We start from the raw sequence: 20734 nt of genomic DNA, 5'->3' as shown, positions 1-20734 counted from the left end.
CGTCGGGCTCCCTGCGAGGAGCCTGCTTCTCCCTCTGCCTGTGTCTCTGCCTCTTTCTCTGTGTCTCTCATTGATAAATAAAGAGAATCCTTTAAAAAAAATCCTAAGGAGAACATGGATGGAAACCCATGTTTTGACCTCTGCTGTAGCATTGTCTTACTAGGTATGTATCCAGAGGCAAGGGAAACAAAAGCAAAAATGAACTCTTGGGGGAAAAAAAAAATGAACTCTTAGGACTTCGTCAAAATGAAAAGCCTTTGCACAGCGAAGGAAACAACAAAACTAAGACCACCTACGAAATGGGAGAAGATATTTGCAAATAATATATCTGATAAAAGGTTAGTATCCAAAATCTATAAAGAACTTATCAAATTCAACACCCAAAAAATAAATAATCTAGTTAAGAAATGGGCAAAAGATATGAACAGGCAGACATACAGTTACTGCATGATCTCACTTACATATGAAATCTGAAAAAGTCAACCTCATAGTAACAGAGAGTAGAATGGCTATTACCTGGGTCTGGTGCAGAAAATAGGGAGTCCTTGGCCATATGGTACAAAGTTTCAGTTACACAAAATAAACAACTTCTGAAGTTCCACTATACACATAGTACCTCTAAGCTAACAACACCGTATTGTTTATTCACAATTGGCTAAGAAGATAGATATTACACTAACTATTCTTACCATAGCAATAATAATAATGATAATAATAGAGGTGGGAGGAAATTTTGGTAGGCGATAGTTAGATCTATGACCTTAATGGTGACGATGGTTTTACAGGTATATACTTGCCCCAAAATGTATCAAGTTACATATATTAAATAAGTGCAGATTTTACATGCAGTCATATCATAATAAAGTGGTTAAAAAATAAATTAAAGAAAGTTTCTCTTTATTAAAGTACTGTAACAATGAAAGACATTATATAATTAGACAGTACACAACCCCCATGGTGTCAATGACTCTAGCCACTGAACATCAGTAGTCGCTATCATCTCCAAGAGAGAGACAACCAGGTATTATGGGCCCTCCTGACAATGCACACACACACACACAACACCAACTATGGTACAGCTGCTTCCAGGAATCAAACAGGAGTCTCATCCGGTCTCTTACTCCAGTTGCCGGTATGCTGAAATATGGTGGACACAAGAACAGGTTCAATTCTCCAAGAGTATGCAGTCAGAAAAATATCAACTATGAGAAACACTACAGCATAAATATCTCAGGTTCTTCAATAGAAAAATTGTAAAGAAAGGATTTGGGGGACGCCTGTGTGGCTCAGCGGTTAAGCGCCTGCCTTCAGCCCAGGGTATGATCCCAGGGTCCTGGAATCGAGTCCCCCATCGGGCTCCCTCTGGGAGCCTGCTTCTCCCTCTGCCTGTGTCTCTGCCTCTTTCTCTCTGTCTCTCATGAATAAATAAAATAAAATCTTTTAAAAAGGAAGGGAAAAAAAAAAAAAAAAAAAGGAAGGAAAGAAGGAAGGAAGGAAGGAAGGAAGGAAGGAAGGAAGGAAGGAAGGAAGGAAGGGAGGGAGGGAGGGAGGGAAGAAGGAAGGAAGGAAGGAAGGAAGGAAGGAAGGAAGGAAGGAAGGAAGGATGGATTTGGGAAGGACCCGCAAAATAAGGGGAATAGCGAAAATTATAATGAGAAGAAAACTGAACTATAGTGGTGTGTAGGGCTGAAACCCAGATAATAAAACTATTTTTTAAAGTAAGAAATGATCACTCTAAAGCTTAGACGCAGGGATCCCTGGGTGGCGCAGCGGTTTGGCGCCTGCCTTTGGCCCGGGGCGCGATCCTGGAGACCCGGGATCGAGTCCCGCGTCGGGCTCCCGGTGCGTGGAGCCTGCTTCTCCCTCTGCCTATGTCTCTGCTTCTCTCTCTCTCACTGTGTGCCTATCATAAATAAATAAAATTAAAAAAAAAAAAAAAGATTTAAAGCTTAGACGCAGAGTGCCTGCATGGCTCAGCCAGTTAAGCCTCCAACTCTTGGTTTCAGCTCAGCTCTGATCTCAGGGTGGTGAGATTGAGCCCTGGGTGGGGCAGGGAGTCTGCTTGAGTTTCTCTCTCCCTTTCCCTCTGACATTCCCCTCCTCCCTCACTGAAATAAATAAATAAACATTAAAAAAATATTTCTTTGGGGGCAAAGGACAGAAGGCAATGCCTATGTCACACACACACACACACACACACACACACACACACACACACATACACAGAAAGAGAAGGGGAGAGAAGAAACCAAAGTGAGACAGTATGACTTATGGGAGTTTGTGCAATCTTAGGAATTTCCTCAGTGAAGGAGACATGGCTTTGAGCCTAAATGTACTGGACAGTTAGAACCAAGATTCAGCTTTCTCTATCCTCTTCTTATTCCCAGCTGATGATTTCCTTTTATTTCATCAAGAAAGTAAAAGCACCAAGAGATAGCTTCCTCATTTTCCCATCACCATATGCCTTCACCCAATTTTATCTTACTCTGCCTTCTCTCCATTTTCTGGTTTAAGGTTAACCCTTCCACTTATCACTAGATTTTTATCCCCACTCAATTTTTTAAAATTTTATTTATTCATGAGAGACACAGAGAGAGTGGCAGAGACACAGGGATAAAGAGAAGCAGGCTCCATGTGGAAGGCTGATGCTGGACTCGATCCTGGGACCTCAGGATCACACCCTGAGCCAAAGGCAGACACTCAACCATTGAACCACCCAGATGCCCCCTATCCCCAGTCACTTTTAAAAATGTCACTCCTGAACTCAAAGATTGTTTCTTGCATCACAATTCCCCACCCCTAAACAAATTATCCATTTTACACAGAAATATGCCATAACAGTTATCATCGAAAACTCTCCTCTTCAGCTTACTTTCTCATTTATATACCCTATGGAAGAGAGCTTCATTTATCTCTTTTTCATATCTCTGCTCTTCTCTCCCGAATTCTTTTGTTATTTTTTTTTCTGAGCAAGTTCTTGATTGATGTTGTTCACATTTATTATAAAACACTTCGGATGTTAAAAGATACAAATTAATAATATAACCTAACATAATTTTTTTTCTTTTCAAAGCCAGGACCTTTTTTTTTAAAAGACGCATGCTCTTTAGAATACTTGAACTGCAGAATGAAGTGCAATCCTGATGAACATGCAATTAAATACTGTGCTGACTGGACCATCTGCTGCAAAGCAAAGAATACTAAATTTAAGAGGAAAAAGAAGTGGTGAAAAGTCCAACTCCATCTTCTTCGGCTTCCAGGAAAAGAAACTGAAAGTATTTAAAACTCTATTTTCTATATAAGGATAGTTAATATGATGGATAAATGAAATTCACAATAAATATATGTTTAAATGGTAAGGTTAAAGTAAATATGAATTTTATAAAGGCTTATGCTCTTTTTTCATGTGTGCGCTTTTATATTAACTTCCTTCATTTATATCCACCACCATGTTGTTGTTTCATCTATAATACAGTAGCCCAACCCCATAATGTACCGTCTGACCTGGGGCAAGTTCTGTAATCTCTCTTTACGTCAATTTCCTTATCTACAAAGTGAGATAATAATAGTTCCTACATCATGGTGTTAGGAGAATTATATTAGTATATGCAAAGTTCTTAAGCAGTGCCTGACCCCAGTGTAAGCTCTTTGTTAACCGTAATTTCATGAGACCAGATAATGTGATCTCTTCTATAGCTTTTTGGAATCTATTGAATCATTCCTTGTGATCTGAGATAAAATTGATATGTTAAAATTTCACATGGTTTTGAAAATAAGGTATATTTTCTGTGTGAGATACAGTCTTATACAAACATATTTATTCAACACTATTATATTTCAGTGATCTAGGACTAGAACAGTGGTAGTGAGGATTAAGAAGAAAGAAGAGATTCAGGAATGGATTTCAGAAGTAGAATTAACAGAATTTGGTGGCAATGGGATATAATGAGAAGAAGGTATGAAAGGTGATACTGTGATTTCAAAGCTAGCAAAGATATGGTGAGCAATGCGGTTCACTAAACTGGAGAGGCCAGAAGAGAAAGTAGGTTAGGAGGAAAGAGGGAGAATCATTAAGGAGATGATTTGGCAAAATGGAGTCATGCAAGGCATATAGATATGAGTCCACTGTGCACCTTTGCAAAAATGTAACTTTATTTTTTTAATAAATGAACCTAATTCTTATTATGAACCTCATTCCTCCTGGTCACAGACACTTAAACACAGTGTATTCAGAATTGCTTGTTTTCTCTAAATTATTTGAAACTCAAGACTTAAGCAGTGATGAGGCATCTGGGAAAGCACTGATGATGTTAACATTACTAAGACAATCAACATTCCTACCTGGTCTTCAGTCACCAGCCATTGTACAACTGCTAAGTCGCTTCTTGTTCTTTTTTAAAAAAAAAAAAATTATTTATTTATTTGTGATAGACAGAGAGAGAGAGAGAGAGAGAGAGGCAGAGACACAGGAGGAGGGAGAAGCAGGCTCCATGCCGGGAGCGACATGGGACTCAATCCCGGGACTCCAGGATCGCGCCCTGGGCCAAAGGCAGGCGCCAAACCGCTGAGCCACCCAGGGATCCCCTGCTTCTTGTTCCTGATAAAATTCTTAAAAACTCTTTGAGTGAAGCTCATTCTTTAGTCTATGCGATAACTCTGCCACTCAAGCATCGTTCTAGCTTGCCAGAAATTCCAGGGGGAGTATCTATTGCTCCACCACATCCATGGTGATCCCAGTCATACAGGATTCTACTACTACTCTCTTCCCATGCTGAGGGAACCCGTATGAGGGAAGGGGGACAAATGTTGTGAGACTACCTCAGATCTATCTACCAAAGAAAACCGGTCAATCAATGCTGTGTTATGGTCTGGCCACCTCGCTGAGCTCCACTCACACAAGGAAACACGAGTGCACCATGACATCAGACTCTACCCAGAGTTTCTACTCTCCATCACCTCCTCCCGTTTCCTTTCCCTCCCACTTTGTGGAATCCAGGAATGGAGAGAAAAAACAATGACACTTCTCCCCCCACTACCTGAGCTGTTCATCTTCCTTCATGCCCATTTTACCCTTCTTCCTCTACCTTATTCAAGACTTGGTTTAGAGAAGGAATAAGCTCTTCATGCATCTGCATTCTCCAAAATTTGTCATAAAATCTGAGTCCAAGAGTTCCTTCCAGTGCCCAAGTGAACATAGTCTCTTTTTTTAAATTCAGTTTAGTTAACATATAGAGTATTACTAGTTTCAGGGGTAGAATTTAGTGGTTCATCAGTTGCATATAACACTCGGTACTCATTACATCATGCCCTCCTTAATGCCCATCTACCCAGTTACTTCATGCCCCCACTCCCCCTCCTGCAACCTCAGTTTGTCTCCACCTCATGTGGGACCATATCCTGCCTGCTCTATTCTCACAGCTTTGTCCCACATCTGTATCTTTCTCATGCCTCTTTCTGCATCTTTCTGCATCTTTCTGCATCTTTCTGTATCTTTCTCTTTCTGCAACCTCAGTTTGTCTCCACCTCATGTGGGACCATATCTTGCCTGCTCTATTCTCACAGCTTTGTCCCACATCTGTATCTTTCTCATGCCTCCAGAATGCACTGAACAGCTGTGCAGATTGCTCATTGCACAAGCCTCGGGGCATCATTCACAGAGGCAATGAGGTGAGTTGCACAAGGGTATATAATAGCTCTGTGGGCAGCCTCCACACTTTATATATTGTCTTTGTCATGTCAGACAAAGCTTCCTTGAGTTGGCAGCTCTGAGCTCCTTTCCCCATTTCTAAGAGTCTTGCACAGAGATGTATTTCTGTGTTATAAGAAAAAAAAAGTTCATTATGACAAGTGGTAATTAATGTGTGTCTAAGTATTAGGGAGAAGCATGGGGAATGATGAGGAGGGGGAGCCATGGAGCATACAGGCCTTACATAAAGGGTAACTTCTACTCAATTCTAGTAGATTCTTGTCATGCAGAGAATGCCAAAAGAATGTTGCCATATCTCTGGTTTATTTGATGGAAATAGAAATCTGGATTTTTAGGGGGATCAGGCTGTCTCAGTAGAGCCTAGGAGTCTTTTTTTTTTAACCTTCCTTGAGTGTTTTTTAATCTAAAATCTATTAATTAAGAGGCACCTGGGTGGCTCAGTGGTTGAGCATCTGCCTTTGGCTCAGGTTGTGATCCCAGGGTCCTGAGATCAAGTCCCACATCAGGCTCTCCATAGGGAGCCTCTTCTCCCTCTGCCTATGTCTCTGCCTCTCTCTGTATGTCTCTCATGAATAAACAAAATCTTTAAAAATAAAAAATAAAATAAATTAACATAAATTAACATATAATTTATTTATGTTAAAATAAATTAACATATAGTGTATTATCAGTTTCAGAGGTAGAGTTTAGTGATTCATCAGTTGCACCCAGTGTTCATTACATCACATGCCCTCCTTAATGCTCATCACCTAATTAATCCCACTCATCTTCCCTCCAGCAACTCTGTTAGGTCCCTATAGTTAAGAGTCTCATGGTTTGCCTCCCTCTCTGTTTTAATCTTTATTTTAGTTTTCCTTCCCTTCCCCCATGTTTATCTGTTTCATTTCTTAAATTCCACATATGAATGAGATGATAGGATATTTGTTTTCTCTGACTGACCTGTTTTGCTTATCATAATACCCTCTAGTTACATCCACATCATTGCAAATGGTAAGATTTCATTCTTTTGATGGCTGAGTAATATTCCATTGTGTGTGTGTGTGTGTGTGTGTGTGTGTGTGTGTGTGTACACCAGATTTTCTTTATCTATTCATCTGTCAATGGACATCTGAGTTCTTTCCATATTTTGGCTGTTGTGAACATCATCTTTTGACATGCAGAAGTCTGTTCTTTGTTTCTCTATTTTTGAGAGGAAAAGGTACACATTGTTCAGAATATAGTAATGGTCAATTAAGTGTTTTAGACTTTTGAAAACAGGAAAAAGTAGATGAAATGCTTTTTAAAAATACTGTTAAAATCAAAATCTAACAAATTAGTAAGAAATTTCCCAAACAAAATCCAGGTGTAGGGAGGGTAGGCAACTTCTAAGATAGCTTCCAATGATTCCTGCCTCCTAGGATCCATGCTTTTATGTAATCCTTTCCTGTTGAGCCACTCAATTCTAATGGATTGTATAGAGTTGACTCTTGAACAATGTGGGTTTAAACTACATGGCTCCACTTGCAGATTTTTTTTAATAAATATATTGGAGGGGCTCCTGGGTGACATCCAACTCTTGGTTTCAGGTCAGGCTGTGATCTCAGGGTTGTGAGATTGAGCCCTCTCACTTCCCTGCTCTCTCCCTGTCTTTAAAATAAATAAATCTAAATAAGTAAATAAAAAATAGGAAAATTTTTTGAAGATTTGTGAGAACTTGAAAAAACTCACAAATGAACCATGTAGCTGACAAACACCAAAAAAAAGTAAGAAAAAGTTAAGTATGTCATGAATGCATAAAACATATGTAAATACTATTCTATCACTACTATAAAATATATTATAAATAATATATTTATATAAATATATAAATATGTCTGCCTCTCTCTCTCTCTCTGTCCCTATGACTAAATAAAATAAAACAATCTTTAAAAATAAAATAAATAAATAAATAAATAAATAAATAAATAATAACAAAGAAGACAATACTCCATACCATAGTCTATGGAATATCCATCTATAGATAGTCAGATATAGCTTAAAATATTTTTTAAATATTGAAAATATAAATACAAATATGAAAAGATAAATACAAAATTCATGGCAAAAATGGGTCTGCTTAGGTCAAGGGAACAAATAGGGGATAAAATATATTCTTCTTTTATTTCATTTATCTACTTTTCCTTTCATTTTATATTTCTTTGTACCAGTTGTATCAATTTTTAAAATAAAAATAAAGGTGAAACAGGCAGACATAAATAAATAAATCCAGCATAAGACCACAGTAAAAACAAAAACAAAAAAAAAGGAAATTCATCAACCCATTGCTGCAGCTACACCAGCAAGTGTAAAAGTTGCACTTTTTTGCAAAATACTTTAAGATTTTATTTATTTATTCATGAGAGACAGAGAGAGAGAGGCAGAGACACAGGCAGAGGGAGAAGCAGACTCCCTATGGGAACCCAATGCGGGACTCGATTCCCAGGCCCGGGATCACACCCTGAGCCCAAGACAGATGCTCAACGGCTGAGCCACCCAAGCATCCCTGCAAAATATTTTTTATGTCATAATGAAAATGCAGCTTTTATGTAGCAGGTGTAAGATTGCTATAAGAAAGGCATACTTATAGACTATAATGTTATTAGAGAAAAAGCAAAGTCGATTTAAAGCAAAAGGAAGGTGAAGAATCTAAAGCTGGAAATTTTAATTCCAGCAAAGGATGGTTTGATAATTTTAGAAGGAGGTTTAACTTTAAAAATGTCATGATAACAGAAAAAGCAGCTTCTGCTGACTAAGAGGCAGTACACAAATTCTCAGATGCAATTAAGAAAATGTATCTATTCTAGCATATGGGTTAAAAGAAAAAACTGTCAAAAATATTGCTACAATATTTTGTTAATGAGTACAAAATATAAAGAGATGCAAACAGGAACACCAACAACATAAATTATAGTGATAAGAAAATAAATGTGTAGACTTTTTATGCAATTAAATTTGTTATTACCAACTTAAAATAGACTTAGAACTATACATGTATGATGACAGCTTTATGGTAATCACAAGTAAAAACCTGTAATAAATACACAAATAATAAAGAGAAAATAATAAAAGAATACCACTACAAAAAAAATCAGTTAGCAAAGAAAGACAGCAAAAGAGGAAGAAAATAATTTAAAAACCTACGAAAAAACCTTTGAGGCACCTAGATGGCCCAGTTGGTTTGGCACCTGACTTCAGCTCAGGTCTCAGTGGAGACATTCAAATGGTCAACAGGTAAATAAAAGGTCTTCAACATCACTAATCATCAGGAAAAATCAAATCAAAATCCAGCAATATATTACCTCACATGTGCTAGAATGGCTATTTTTTTTAAAGGCAAAAGATACGAAATGTTGGCAAAGGTGGAAAAAAAGGAACTGTTGAGCACTATTTCTGGGAATGTAAATTGAGACAGCCATTATGGAAAAGAGTATAGAGATTCCACAAAAAATTAAAATTACATGTGATCAGCAATCCCATTTCTAGGTACATATCCAAAGGAAAATATATCAATATCTCAAAGAGTTAACTGCACCCTTGTGTTTGCTGCAGCGTTATTTACAATAGCCAGGATATGGAAACAACCAAGTTCCATCGGCAGCAGGAGTGAGAGAGCCCCAAGAGAGCCCTGAGCAGCCCCACCACCGCAGCCAGCTTAGTTACCATCACACCCTGGAAGGAGCCCAGCTGCCACAGCCGGCCCCACTCACCATCACCTGCAACCTTCAACAGCGAGGCCCAGACGGAGCAGCTACCTACAGCCTCTCTCTCAGTGCTGCCAACACCAAGCCCAGCACCACCAGCAGCTCCAGGCCTCCTCATACCAGCAGCACCTGCCAGTGGGGACAAGAAGGTCATTCAAGGAAGGTTTTGAGAACAGTAAAATGTCTCAGTGTAAGAAACATACGGTTTCATCAACAGAAATGACACCAAGGAAGATGTATTTGTACACCAGACTGCCATAAACAAAAATAACCCCCAGGAAGTTCCTCTGCAGTGTTTGAGATGGAGAGACAGTGGAGTTTGACGTTGTTGAAGGAGGAAAGGGAAATGTGACAGCCCCTGGTGGAGCTCCAGTGTAAGGCTATAAATACACAGCAGATGGTAACCATTACCCACGCTATTCACGCAAGTACCTGCAGCAGTACCAGAATAGGGAGAATGGGGAAAGAAGGAGGGCTGTGCACAGTTCCCACCTTAGGACATGGAGACCCTATGGGCATCAACTCTCCTGTGCAGGGACAAGCAGTGGGGGGAGCTGACAAGCAGGGTGCAGGAGAACAAGGTAGACCAGTGAGACAGAATATGCATCAGGATTATAAACCACAATTCCACAGGGGTCCTCCTTGCTAAAGACAACCTAAAGAGGACAGCAATGAAAAAGAGAAGGAAAACCAAGGAGAGGAGACCCAAGGTCAGCAGCCACCTCCATGTCAGTACCAATACAACTTCAATTACCCACATAGACACCCAGAAAACCCTAAACCACATGATGGCAAAGAGACAAAAATAGCCAATCCACCAGCTGAGAATTTATCTGCTCTGAGGCTGAATAGGTTAGGGCTGTGTAAATACTGGTTCACCATCTCTACCATCTATACCATTGTCTGGTTTACTCATCCAATAAGAAGAAACGAATATGAAATTCTGGCAATAAGAAATACGTTTGAAGCTAAAGATCTTAAGTGCTTTGTTTTGGCCCACTTACCAGATATATAGAACTATCTGCATTATCTATGCAGCATGGGGTTTTTATTATTTTTACCTAAAGATGTCTCTTTTGGTAATGACAAATGTGTTTTCAAAAAAGGGAGGGGGAAAAAAAAGGGAGGGGGGTGGACACCTGGGTGGCTCAGTGATTGAGCATCTGCCTTTGGCTCTGATCATGATTCTGGAGTCCTAGGATTGAGTCCTGCATCAGGCTCACCACAAGGAGCCTTGCTTCTCTCTCTGCCTATGTCTCTGCCTCTCTTTCTGTGTCTCTCATGAATAAATAAATAAAATCTTTAAATAAAAAAAAAAGAAAGCTTGGGCTTTTTTCTCAATATACCTTTAAAGTTTTTAAGTTGTTTCATATCTGGCCAAGTTGAGATTTTTAAGAATCTCATTTTTAATTTGTAATAAAATTTTACAACTTGATTTTTTTCAAAAAAAAAAAACAACAAAAAGCAAACACCTGTTAATAAAGGTCTTAAATAATTGTCAGAAAGAAAAGATACGAAAACAACCTCAGAGACTGTCAATGCTAAGTGGATAAAGAAGATATGGGATGGGACACCTGGGTGGCTCAGTCGGTTAAAAGCCTGACTCTTCGTTTCAGCTCAGGTCATGATGTCAGGATGGTGACATCCAGCCTTGCATGGGGCTCTGTGCTCAGTAGAGAGTCTGAGATTTTTCTCCCTCTCCCTCTGCCCCATCCCCCTGCCCATGTGTGTGTGCACATGCTCTCTCTTTCTTTCTCTCTCTCTCAAATAAATAAATATTTTTTAAAAAATATTTTCTTTTCATTTGCTTAAAAAAGAAAAAGTACAGTTCTCAGATCTCCAGGAGTACCTTTGGAAAATGCAGGTGGGGGAGCAGTGCCTTTGTCAATAGGAAAAGCTGTCAAAGTGTGGTACTGGCACAAAAACAGACACATAGATCAATGGAACAGAATAGAGAACCCAGAAGTGGACCCTGAACTTTATGGTCAACTAATATTCGATAAAGGAGGAAAGACTATCCATTGGAAGAAAGACAGTCTCTTCAATAAATGGTGCTGGGAAAATTGGACATCCACATGCAGAAGAATGAAACTACACCACTCTCTTTCACCATACACAAAGATAAACTCAAAATGGATGAAAGATCTAAATGTGAGACAAGATTCCATCAAAATCCTAGAGGAGAACACAGGCAACACCCTTTTTGAGCTTGGCCACAGTAACTTCTTGCAAGATACATCCACGAAGGCAAAAGAAACAAAAGCAAAAATGAACTATTGGGACTTCATCAAGATAAGAAGCTTTTGCACAGCAAAGGATACAATCAACAAAACTAAAAGACAACCTACAGAATGGGAGAAGATATTTGCAAATGACGTATCAGATAAAGGGCTAGTTTCCAAGATCTATAAAGAACTTATTAAACTCAACACCAAAGAAACAAACAATCCAATCATGAAATGGGCAAAAGACATGAAGAGAAATCTCACAGAGGAAGACATGGACATGGCCAACATGCACATGAGAAAATGCTCTGCATCACTTGCCATCAGGGAAATACAAATCAAAACCACAATGAGATACCACCTCACACCAGTGAGAATGGGGAACATTAACAAGGCAGGAAACCACAAATGTTGGAGAGGATGCGGAGAAAAGGGAACCCTCTTACACTGTTGGTGGGAATGTGAACTGGTGCAGCCACTCTGGAAAACTGTGTGGAGGTTCCTCAAAGAGTTAAAAATAGACCTGCCCTACGACCCAGCAATTGCACTGTTGGGGATTTACCCTGAAGATTCAGATGCAATGAAACGCCTGGACACCTGCACCCCGAAGTTTCTATCAGCAATGGCCACAATAGCCAAACTGTGGAAGGAGCCTCGGTGTCCATCGAAAGATGATGGATAAAGAAGCTGTGGTCTATGTATACAATGGAATATTCCTCAGCCATTAGAAACGACAAATACCCACCATTTGCTTCAACGTGGATGGAACTGGAGGGTATTATGCTGAGTGAAGTAAGTCCATCGGAGAAGGACAAACAGTGTATGTTCTCATTCATTTGGGGAATATAAATAATAGTGAAAGGGAATATAAGGGAAGGGAGAAGAAATGTTGGGAAATATCAGGAAGGGAGACAGAACATAAAGACTCCTAACTCTGGGAAACGAACTAGGGGTGGTGGAAGGGGAGGAGGGCGAGGGGTGGGGGTGACTGGGTGACGGGCACTGAGGGGGACACTGGACGGGATGAGCACTGGGTGTTATTCTGTATGTTGGTGAATTGAACACCAATAAAAAATTAATTTATTAAAAAAAAAAGGAAAAGCTGTCAAACGAGAAAGGGCTGTCAATTTTTTCCTCACATAAGCATTGCCAACTCCTCTGCCTCAGGGAAGATCAGTGAGCTGAGAGGTTTGTATGGGAGGGCGCACTCAACCTTCTCTTATTACACTCTGACAGCCAGAGTAAGATCCTGCCACCAGCCTCAACAGAGGCTCCCAGCCATGAAGCCTTTCCTCATTGTGCTTATCTTGCTCTTCTTTTGGGAGCCAGTGCTGGCAGGTAAAATGGGGAACTGGTGTGGCGGGGAGGGAGTCATTGGTCTAGAAGAGCAATTCCGCCAAGCAGACCTATAAACGTCTTCCCACCATGAATCCTATTTTCAAAGTAGGAATCAATATCAATCGGTTTGATATTAGCAAGACCTGAGCTTAAATCTTGGCTCCCCAACTTGTGTTAGCCATGCAGTTTGAGACAAAAGTCTAATTATCTCTGAATCTTAGTTTCTTCATTCACAAAGTGGCAATAATACCAACCTCAGCGTCTTGCAAGGATTAAATGTGATAATGTTTGGAATAGGCCTGTATGTAATATTTACGGTACTGACTCATGAGAGCTATCATATTGTCATTAGTAATGCCCCATCCTGTTTTGCCACTATTGTTTACTCTCCAATTTAGGAAAATGTCTAGGCATAATAGTCAAAACCAGCAAATGGCAATAACACAATTTGTTAGGCTTTCTAATTTACTGAAATTGTTCATAGTTAGTTTATTATTTGTAGATGCCTTAGATAACAGAGAAACAGATTTGGAATTGCTTGTTCCAAAAGAATTAATAAGCTTTATGTGCTAATGAGATGAGATAGCAAGTAGAGAGACATGAGAGACACGGAGCACTGGCTGGTCTCAAACTTTAGCTTGACCATATTCATTACTGACTTTTGAAGTCTCTTCTTGAATATTCTCTTCACTCAGTGCTACTGAATCAGTCCAAATACATATGTTATAGTATCTCTTTAATTTATCACCCTCCTGCAAGTAATCTCTAGGAAGATGAACCACATTTTGGGGTCAGGTGACTCAATAGGCTGGATTTAAGAATCCATACAATCCAGGCCTCTTGAAGCTGTTGATGAGACTAATTCTGCTATGGTTTATGGTGATGGATTCATGGCCTCTAGACAGCCAACAAGGTAGTCTACAATGTTGCCTTTAGTGCCCGACACATTCCGAAAGCTCATCACTTCCATAGGAATTTCTTGTCATGTTATGTAAACCTCTACATTTCATTTTCTCAGGCTTTCATCTTGTCAGCTAAGTAACCCTAATCCCTTTTCTCCCTATAGGATGGTTATCCTCCAGGGCATGATGACATGCATAGGATATGTGTTGACTCAAAATTTCTACAGATGATCAAATATTTTACACTTTTCATTTTAACACCTTCTTACATATAAAAATAAAGTTATTCATATTTTGATAATTCTACAGAATAGCATGTCTATAAAAGTATAAACTCAGCTCAAAATGCCTTGGGCCCCCATAAGATATAGTAAATCTTCAGAATATATTTCATCCTCCCCTGAACTCATGTCACCACCCTATGCTGCAAATGCTTCACTGGACTTGTCATGTTTTCTTCTCTCTTGTAGATATTTTGTGTTTCTTCTCTTTTTCGTCTAGACTGAAAATTCTTTGACATTAAGGTCTATATCATACTCAAATCTGTACCCCAACAGTACCCGGAGTTATAAAAACTGGTTTTGTAATGAATACATAATTAAATAATGAGTGAATGACTACATGCATAGGTAACCTGATTGAGTATATTAACTGACCGATTTGGGCAAACTTCCAAATTACCAATTATCTTAGCTCAGCTACCATAACAAAATACCACAAATTGTGTGGTTTAAACAAATATTATTTTCTCACAGTCCTGGAGGCTGGAGGGTCCAAAATCAGCTGTAGGTTGATTCAGTTTCTGATGAGAGCTACCTTCCTGGCTTTTAGACAGTCAACCTCTCCATCATCCTACTGGATTAGGGCCCTACACTTACAACCTCAATTAACTTTAGTTACCTCTGAGAGTACCTCTCTTCAAATATAATCAGATTGGAGTTTAGGGTTTTAACATATGAATGGAGGGGGAGGTGAAGGGAAGCTGTAGGGTTTTTTTTCCAGTTACAGAAACAATCATTATAATCAAGTCTCCTTGGAATCCAGTTTGATAAAAATGGAGGTACTAATTCCACAGTCCAAAGAGACTCATAGTGAATTATCTTTCCATTCATTTTCTTTCCAGGTTTGAATCCACTGTCATCAGAAATACACAGGAAATGCTATGGGAATGGTATCTGCAGACTTGAGTGCTTTACAAGTGAAATGTTAGTTGACTACTGTCTGTTTCAACTAGAGTGCTGTATCAAAGGAAACCCGGAGCCCTGACAGGAGAAGCCAGTGAATGCCAATTAACTTGAATATCCTTGACATCCTCTCCACCATCTTTTACACAGTCAGAGAATTTAGATTAAACTGTGACATTGTGATGTGCCCACAGCTGTTGGGTTTTAGTATTTTTTAAATAAGCCGTCAGAATCTTGTGTTTGAAAAGCTGAGCTGCTGCCTTCCTAAAGACAGCTAGGCTTCTCACGAAAACTTAGGATATATTTTCTCACTTCAAAGTGATATCTATTTTCTTCTCAGCACCTATTTCTCTCTTTACTCATAGAAAGGATGTCTTAATTATTTATAGAGGCTTCAAATTATAGAAACATCATTTTACACCTAGGCTTTAACCTACCATTCCTTCAGCTCCCCATTCACCTTCTCTGTGGACTGTGCATCTTAGGAAAAAGGTCTGCCCTGGCCCCCTGATGACCTTGTATATTTCTCACTAAACTACATAGGCAAGGTTTAACTGCCAAGCTGGCCCAAGTCTTGGCTGAGTTGGACTCTGTAGTTCTTCATGAAACACAAGGGAAAAGGGCAGTAATAAACCAGGTTCTCAGCCCTCCCTGGTTTCAGGAAGTGAAAGCATAATACTTTCCACCTCAACCTCCTTAGGTTCAGCTACAGATTATCAAACCACTTGGCTATGGTTCATAGTTGACTCCTCAGCAGCAGAGTGACCCAACATCTCTGCTATCCATCATCTGGCCCCTTTGTTGGGTGCATCCTGTAGCACTAGGAGGTAACACCATGCTGATCTTGCTTTGTTGTATGTGTAAGTAATAAATTTTCTAAGTTCATTTGGACTCACTGTTTTCTTTACCAGCCAAACTTATGAAGATGTAATAGGCAAAACTACAACTTCTTCGTGGTGCTGGTTATCCTACTAACTATAGTGATTCTATTAAATATCTGCCTAACTGCTCAACACCATCAATCTACATACAGATGCATGAGTGTGGAGTTCTGCAACTACTGTTCAGCACAAAGGGTCCACTGGCAAAGAGGATAGATTCTGGATATGGAGCAATTTTCTTTAATTTCAGTGCTGAATACATCACATTGAATGGTTTTCATCAATAGATGAGTGGATGGATCAATAGATGAATGGAGGGATGCTCAGCGGTTGAGGGTCTGCCTTTGGCTCAGGGCATGATCCTGGGGTCCCAGGATCAAGTTCTGCATTAGGCTTCCTGCAGAGAGCTTGCTTCTCCCTCTACCTATGTCTCTGTCTCTCTCTCTGTGTCTCCTAAGAATAAATACATTTTTAAAAATCTATTTTAAAAATAGATGAATGGATTTCTTTTTTTTTTTTAATTAATTTTTATTGGTGTTCAATTTACCAACATACAGAAAAACACCCAGTGCTCATCCCGTCAAGTGTCCACCTCAGTGCCCGTCACCCATTCCCCTCCACCCCCCGCCCTCCTCCCCTTCCACCACCCCTAGTTCGTTTCCCAGAGTTAGGAGTCTTTATGTTCTGTCTCCCTTCCTGATATTTCCCAACATTTCTTTTCCCTTCCTTTATATTCCCTTTCACTATTATTTATATTCCCCAAATGAATGAGAACATACACTGTCCTTCTCCGATTGACTTATTTCACTCAGCATAATACCCTCCAGTTCCATCCACGTTGAAGCAAATGGTGGGTATTTGTCGTTTAGATGAATGGATTTCGAAGATAGACTGCGTGAACTTATTCCTGAGAATGTTTCAAGTAAAAAGAGAAAACAAAAAAATAACGTACATACACACACACACACACTGGAATATTGGTCATAAAAAACAATGAGGTCTTGCTATTTGTAACAACATGGATGGACTTAGAGGGCATTATGGTAAGTAAAATAAGTCAGACAGAGAAAGACAAATACCATATGATTTCACTTATATGTGTAATCTAAAAAACAAAACAAATGAACAAACAAAATAGACTCTTAAATGCACAGAACAAACTGGTTGCCAGAGGAGAGGTAGGTTAGGGGATGCTGAAATAGCTGAAGGGGGATTAAGAAGCATAAACCTCCAGTTATAAAATAAGTCACAGTGATGAAAAATACAACATAGAGAATAGAATCAATAATATTGTGATAATGTTGCAAGATGACACCTGGTGACTACACTTATCGCTATGAGCATTGAGTAATGTGGAAAATTGTTGAATCACTATGATGTGCACCTGAAACTAATATAGCATTGTATGTCAATTAAACTACAATAATAAATAAGAAGATAAATTAAAGAAAGAATGAAAGTGATATGACATTTTTTATTCTAGAAGTTGGAATAGAGATTCTTGAGAAGACTCAAGAACTACTAAAGGTCTGTCTTTAAGGAAATTCATTTTTACTTAGAGTTGACTTAAATAAGAAATGCAACTGATACCTATCTATTAGCCAAGAAGCTGGTGAACTAGAATTGCCTATAAAGATTCAGAGATCAGGGCAACAACCACAGAGATTTTAACCTGATCTCCTCCTTTCCTCAGCCTATCTTGAGTGAGACAAGATAGCATAGAGAAAATCCATTGCTTTCCCTAGTGTTCCCAGGGACTGTCTTCACCAATTGCTTCCTGTGACCATAAGCCAGGAGGATAGAAACATCCTCTACTCCCTCCTCCTTTCATATGTCACGCGATGTTGGGACAGCCTCCATAGTTTGAAGGTGTCCTAAAATCAGATAGAATATAAAAATGATCATGTAGGGCTGCTTAATTGAATTAGAATCCTATAAAGAGCAGGGTGTTGATTTTCTAATGCTTGCTATTTCAGAACATTTATCATTCAGGATTTGCATTTCAAATCCTGTTAGCTTGTCTAAATATTGGAAGCCCCCATTCATTTGTATATTAGCTTAAATGTGCAACTCATGCTCTTCTGAGTCAATAACTATGAATTATTTGCTTTACTCCAAAGAGTGCATTCTCTTTCTTAGTTTCTCAAAGAGCAATTTTGAATTGTCAGGTAAATGGCAGATTTGGATTGTCTTGTCTTTGGATTTAGTTATTGAAGAATTTTTGTGACCTTTTGTGATGTCGTGTTTCCTTCGTTCTCCATGCTCCTTGGAGCTTGTGTTGCGGATCTCACAGCTCAAGTAACAGTGTCCTCCTCCAATCATTACTAGCCGCATTCAGATGGGAGATACTTTTTGTTGGTATATTTTGCCTATCTGGGGCTTTCTCTGACCTTGTATGGATACAACTGCTCCATACTTCAAATATGCTGTTTTAGAAGAATTCTTAAGTTTTTATGTCTTCTCTCAAAATTCAATGCACCAGAGTGATTGCTGGAAAACTTGTTTTCCCAAAGGTAGCACTACAACCCAAAATTTTGATTTCTCCCTTGTCATAGATTTTGGCTTCCCTACTGTATGCACTCCCATCTATCAGGGCTCACTCTCGCCACCACCCTTAGAAGCACATACAAAGAGCCATTCACAGAGTAGGGAAATATGAGTTTGGCACTCAAGAAATTAGGAGAGCCTGCAGGCCAGGTGGTTACCATTACATATCTATTAGCATGACCAAAATTCAGAACACTGACAGCAACCATGCTGGCAAGGATGTGGAGTAACAGGAACTCTAATCATTGTTGGTGGGAATGCAAATGGTATAACCCTTTCAGAAGACTGAGAGCTTCTTTAAAAACTAAACATACTCTGATCATATGATCTAGCTATCACACTCATCGGTATTTATCTCCAACAATAAATGTAACAAATGTATCACTCTAGTGCAGTATGGTGAAAGTGGAAGAGGCTGGGCAGGGGGATGGGGGAGCAGTGAGTAAATGGGAATTTTTTGGTGAACTTAAAACTGCTTTAAACAAGTATAATCTATGTTGATAGTGGAGGTTGGGCAGGGGGAGAGGGGGGCAGTGAATAAATGGCAATTTTTCAGTGAACCTAAAACCATTCTAAACAAGTACAATCTATTAAAATACCAAAAAAAAATAAGGAATGATACTAATATATCAGCTGTTAATACATGATACAACATGGATAAATGGCAAATGCATTATGTTAAATTTAAGAAGCCTAATTTAACTGGTTACATGCTGTTTAACTGGTTACATGCTGTTTGATTCCATTGCAATGCCATTCTGAAAATGGCAAAACTATAGGGCCGGAAAACAGGTCAGTGATTGTCAAGAATTGAGGGCAACAGGAGGTTTTCTACAAAAGCATATGAAAAAATATTTGGGAATGACACAATTGCTCTATACGTTGGTTGTGGTGTGGTCACACAACTATGTTTGTTTGTCAACACTTAAAGATGAACACTCTAAAAGAGGTTATGTTTACTCGATGCATATTACTCCTTAAGGAAAACGAGTAAGAAAGTGTAAAGTTTTTTTTAAAGGAGTGAACATATCTTTATTTGCAGATGACACAATTGTTTATGTAGAAAATCATAAAACATAACTCAGAAATATTAGAATTAGTGAGTTTAACAAAGTTATAGAATGCAAAGTTGTCATAAAATCAATTGTATTTTAAAAAAATCAATTGTATTTTTATATACTAGCAGCAAAAGAAAAATGAAAAGCATTGCAGAAATAAATAAAAGAAGACCTAAATGGAAGACATATTATATTCATGAATTGGAAGACTCAACATTGTTACAAGGTGTCAGTTCTTTCTAAAATGACCTATAGATGCAACATAATCCCAGAGATTTTTTTTTGTTGAAAACAACAAACTGACTCTAAAGTTGATATAGAAATGCAAAGGATGTGGCACCTGCGTGATTCAGTTGGTTAAGCAGCTGATTCTTGATCTCAACTCAGGTCTCCATCTGAGTCATGAGTTTGAGCTCCACGATGGGTTCCATACTGGATGTGGAGCCACTTAGAAGAAAGAAAGAAGAAGGAAAGAAAGAAAGAAAGAAAGAAAGAAAGAAAGAAAGAAAGAAAGAAAGAAAGAAAGAGGGAGGGAGGGAGGAAGGAAGGAAGGAAGGAAGGAAGGAAGGAAGGAAGGAAGGAGAAGAAGAAGAAGAAGAAGAAGAAGAAGAAGAAGAAGAAGAAGAAGAAGAAGAAGAAGAAGAAGAAGAAGAAGAAGAAGAAGAAGAAGAAGGAGAAGAAGAAAGGAAGGAGAAGAAGAAAAGGAGAAGAAGAAGAAGAAGAAGAAGAAGAAGAAGAAGAAGAAGAAGAAAGAAAGAAAGAAAGAAAGAAAGAAGAAAGAAAGAAAGAAAGAAAGAAAGAAAGAAAGAAAGAAAGAAAGAAAGAAAGACGGAAAGAAAGAAATTAAGGGAAAGAAAGACAAAGGACCTAGAATTTTACATGATATTGAAATAGGTAAATCAAACTATAGAAATATCACTATATAAATTTAAGACTTATTATGAAAGGCAGCATGATACTATTTAAGGATTGACTAACGGAACAGAATGGAGAACCCAGAAATTTGATTTAGTGCAAAGTTGCCAAGGATATCAAATGGGAAAAGAGCAATATCTTCAATGCATGCCTGCTGGGGCAACTTAATATTCACATAGAAAAAAAGAAAGTAAAAAGAGAGTAAAAAGAGTCCCCCACCATATTTGTCCCCCACCATATTCAAAAATTAATTCTAGA

General features: G+C 38.8%; 2 protein-coding genes and 1 pseudogene across 2 annotated transcripts; all 3 read left to right on the top strand.

Moving 5' to 3' along the window:
- Positions 1–1070: 1070 nt before the first annotated feature.
- On the top strand, positions 1071–3229 carry LOC121497668 (beta-defensin 43-like). The gene is made up of 2 exons (XM_041767426.1): positions 1071–1179; positions 3111–3229. The coding sequence occupies exons 1-2, from the start codon at positions 1071–1073 to the stop codon at positions 3227–3229; spliced, it is 228 nt and encodes a 75-aa protein (XP_041623360.1).
- Positions 3230–4006: 777 nt separating this feature from the next.
- On the top strand, positions 4007–10441 carry LOC121497667 (annotated as a pseudogene).
- Positions 10442–12931: 2490 nt separating this feature from the next.
- DEFB134 (defensin beta 134) lies at positions 12932–15157 on the top strand. Its single transcript, XM_041765967.1, has 2 exons — positions 12932–12989; positions 15015–15157. Exons 1-2 carry the CDS (start codon positions 12932–12934, stop codon positions 15155–15157), a joined length of 201 nt encoding a protein of 66 aa, XP_041621901.1.
- The last annotated feature ends 5577 nt before the right edge of the window (positions 15158–20734 follow it).

The sequence above is a fragment of the Vulpes lagopus genome, chromosome 8 (assembly GCF_018345385.1).
Source record: "Vulpes lagopus strain Blue_001 chromosome 8, ASM1834538v1, whole genome shotgun sequence".
Classification (NCBI taxonomy): Eukaryota; Metazoa; Chordata; class Mammalia; order Carnivora; family Canidae; genus Vulpes; species Vulpes lagopus.
Note: the sequence above shows the minus strand (reverse complement) of the source record. Positions and strands in the feature narration are given on the sequence as shown.

Bases quoted from the DNA above. Each gene is read 5' to 3' on its own strand.
- LOC121497668 (XM_041767426.1), top strand. From the start codon at position 1,071: ATGGTACAGCTGCTTCCAGGAATCAAACAGGAGTCTCATCCGGTCTCT. The intron at 1,180-3,110 runs GTATGCAGTCAG...CATGCTCTTTAG, and splicing joins ACAGGTTCAATTCTCCAAGA to AATACTTGAACTGCAGAATG.
- DEFB134 (XM_041765967.1), top strand. From the start codon at position 12,932: ATGAAGCCTTTCCTCATTGTGCTTATCTTGCTCTTCTTTTGGGAGCCA. The intron at 12,990-15,014 runs GTAAAATGGGGA...TTTTCTTTCCAG, and splicing joins TTGGGAGCCAGTGCTGGCAG to GTTTGAATCCACTGTCATCA.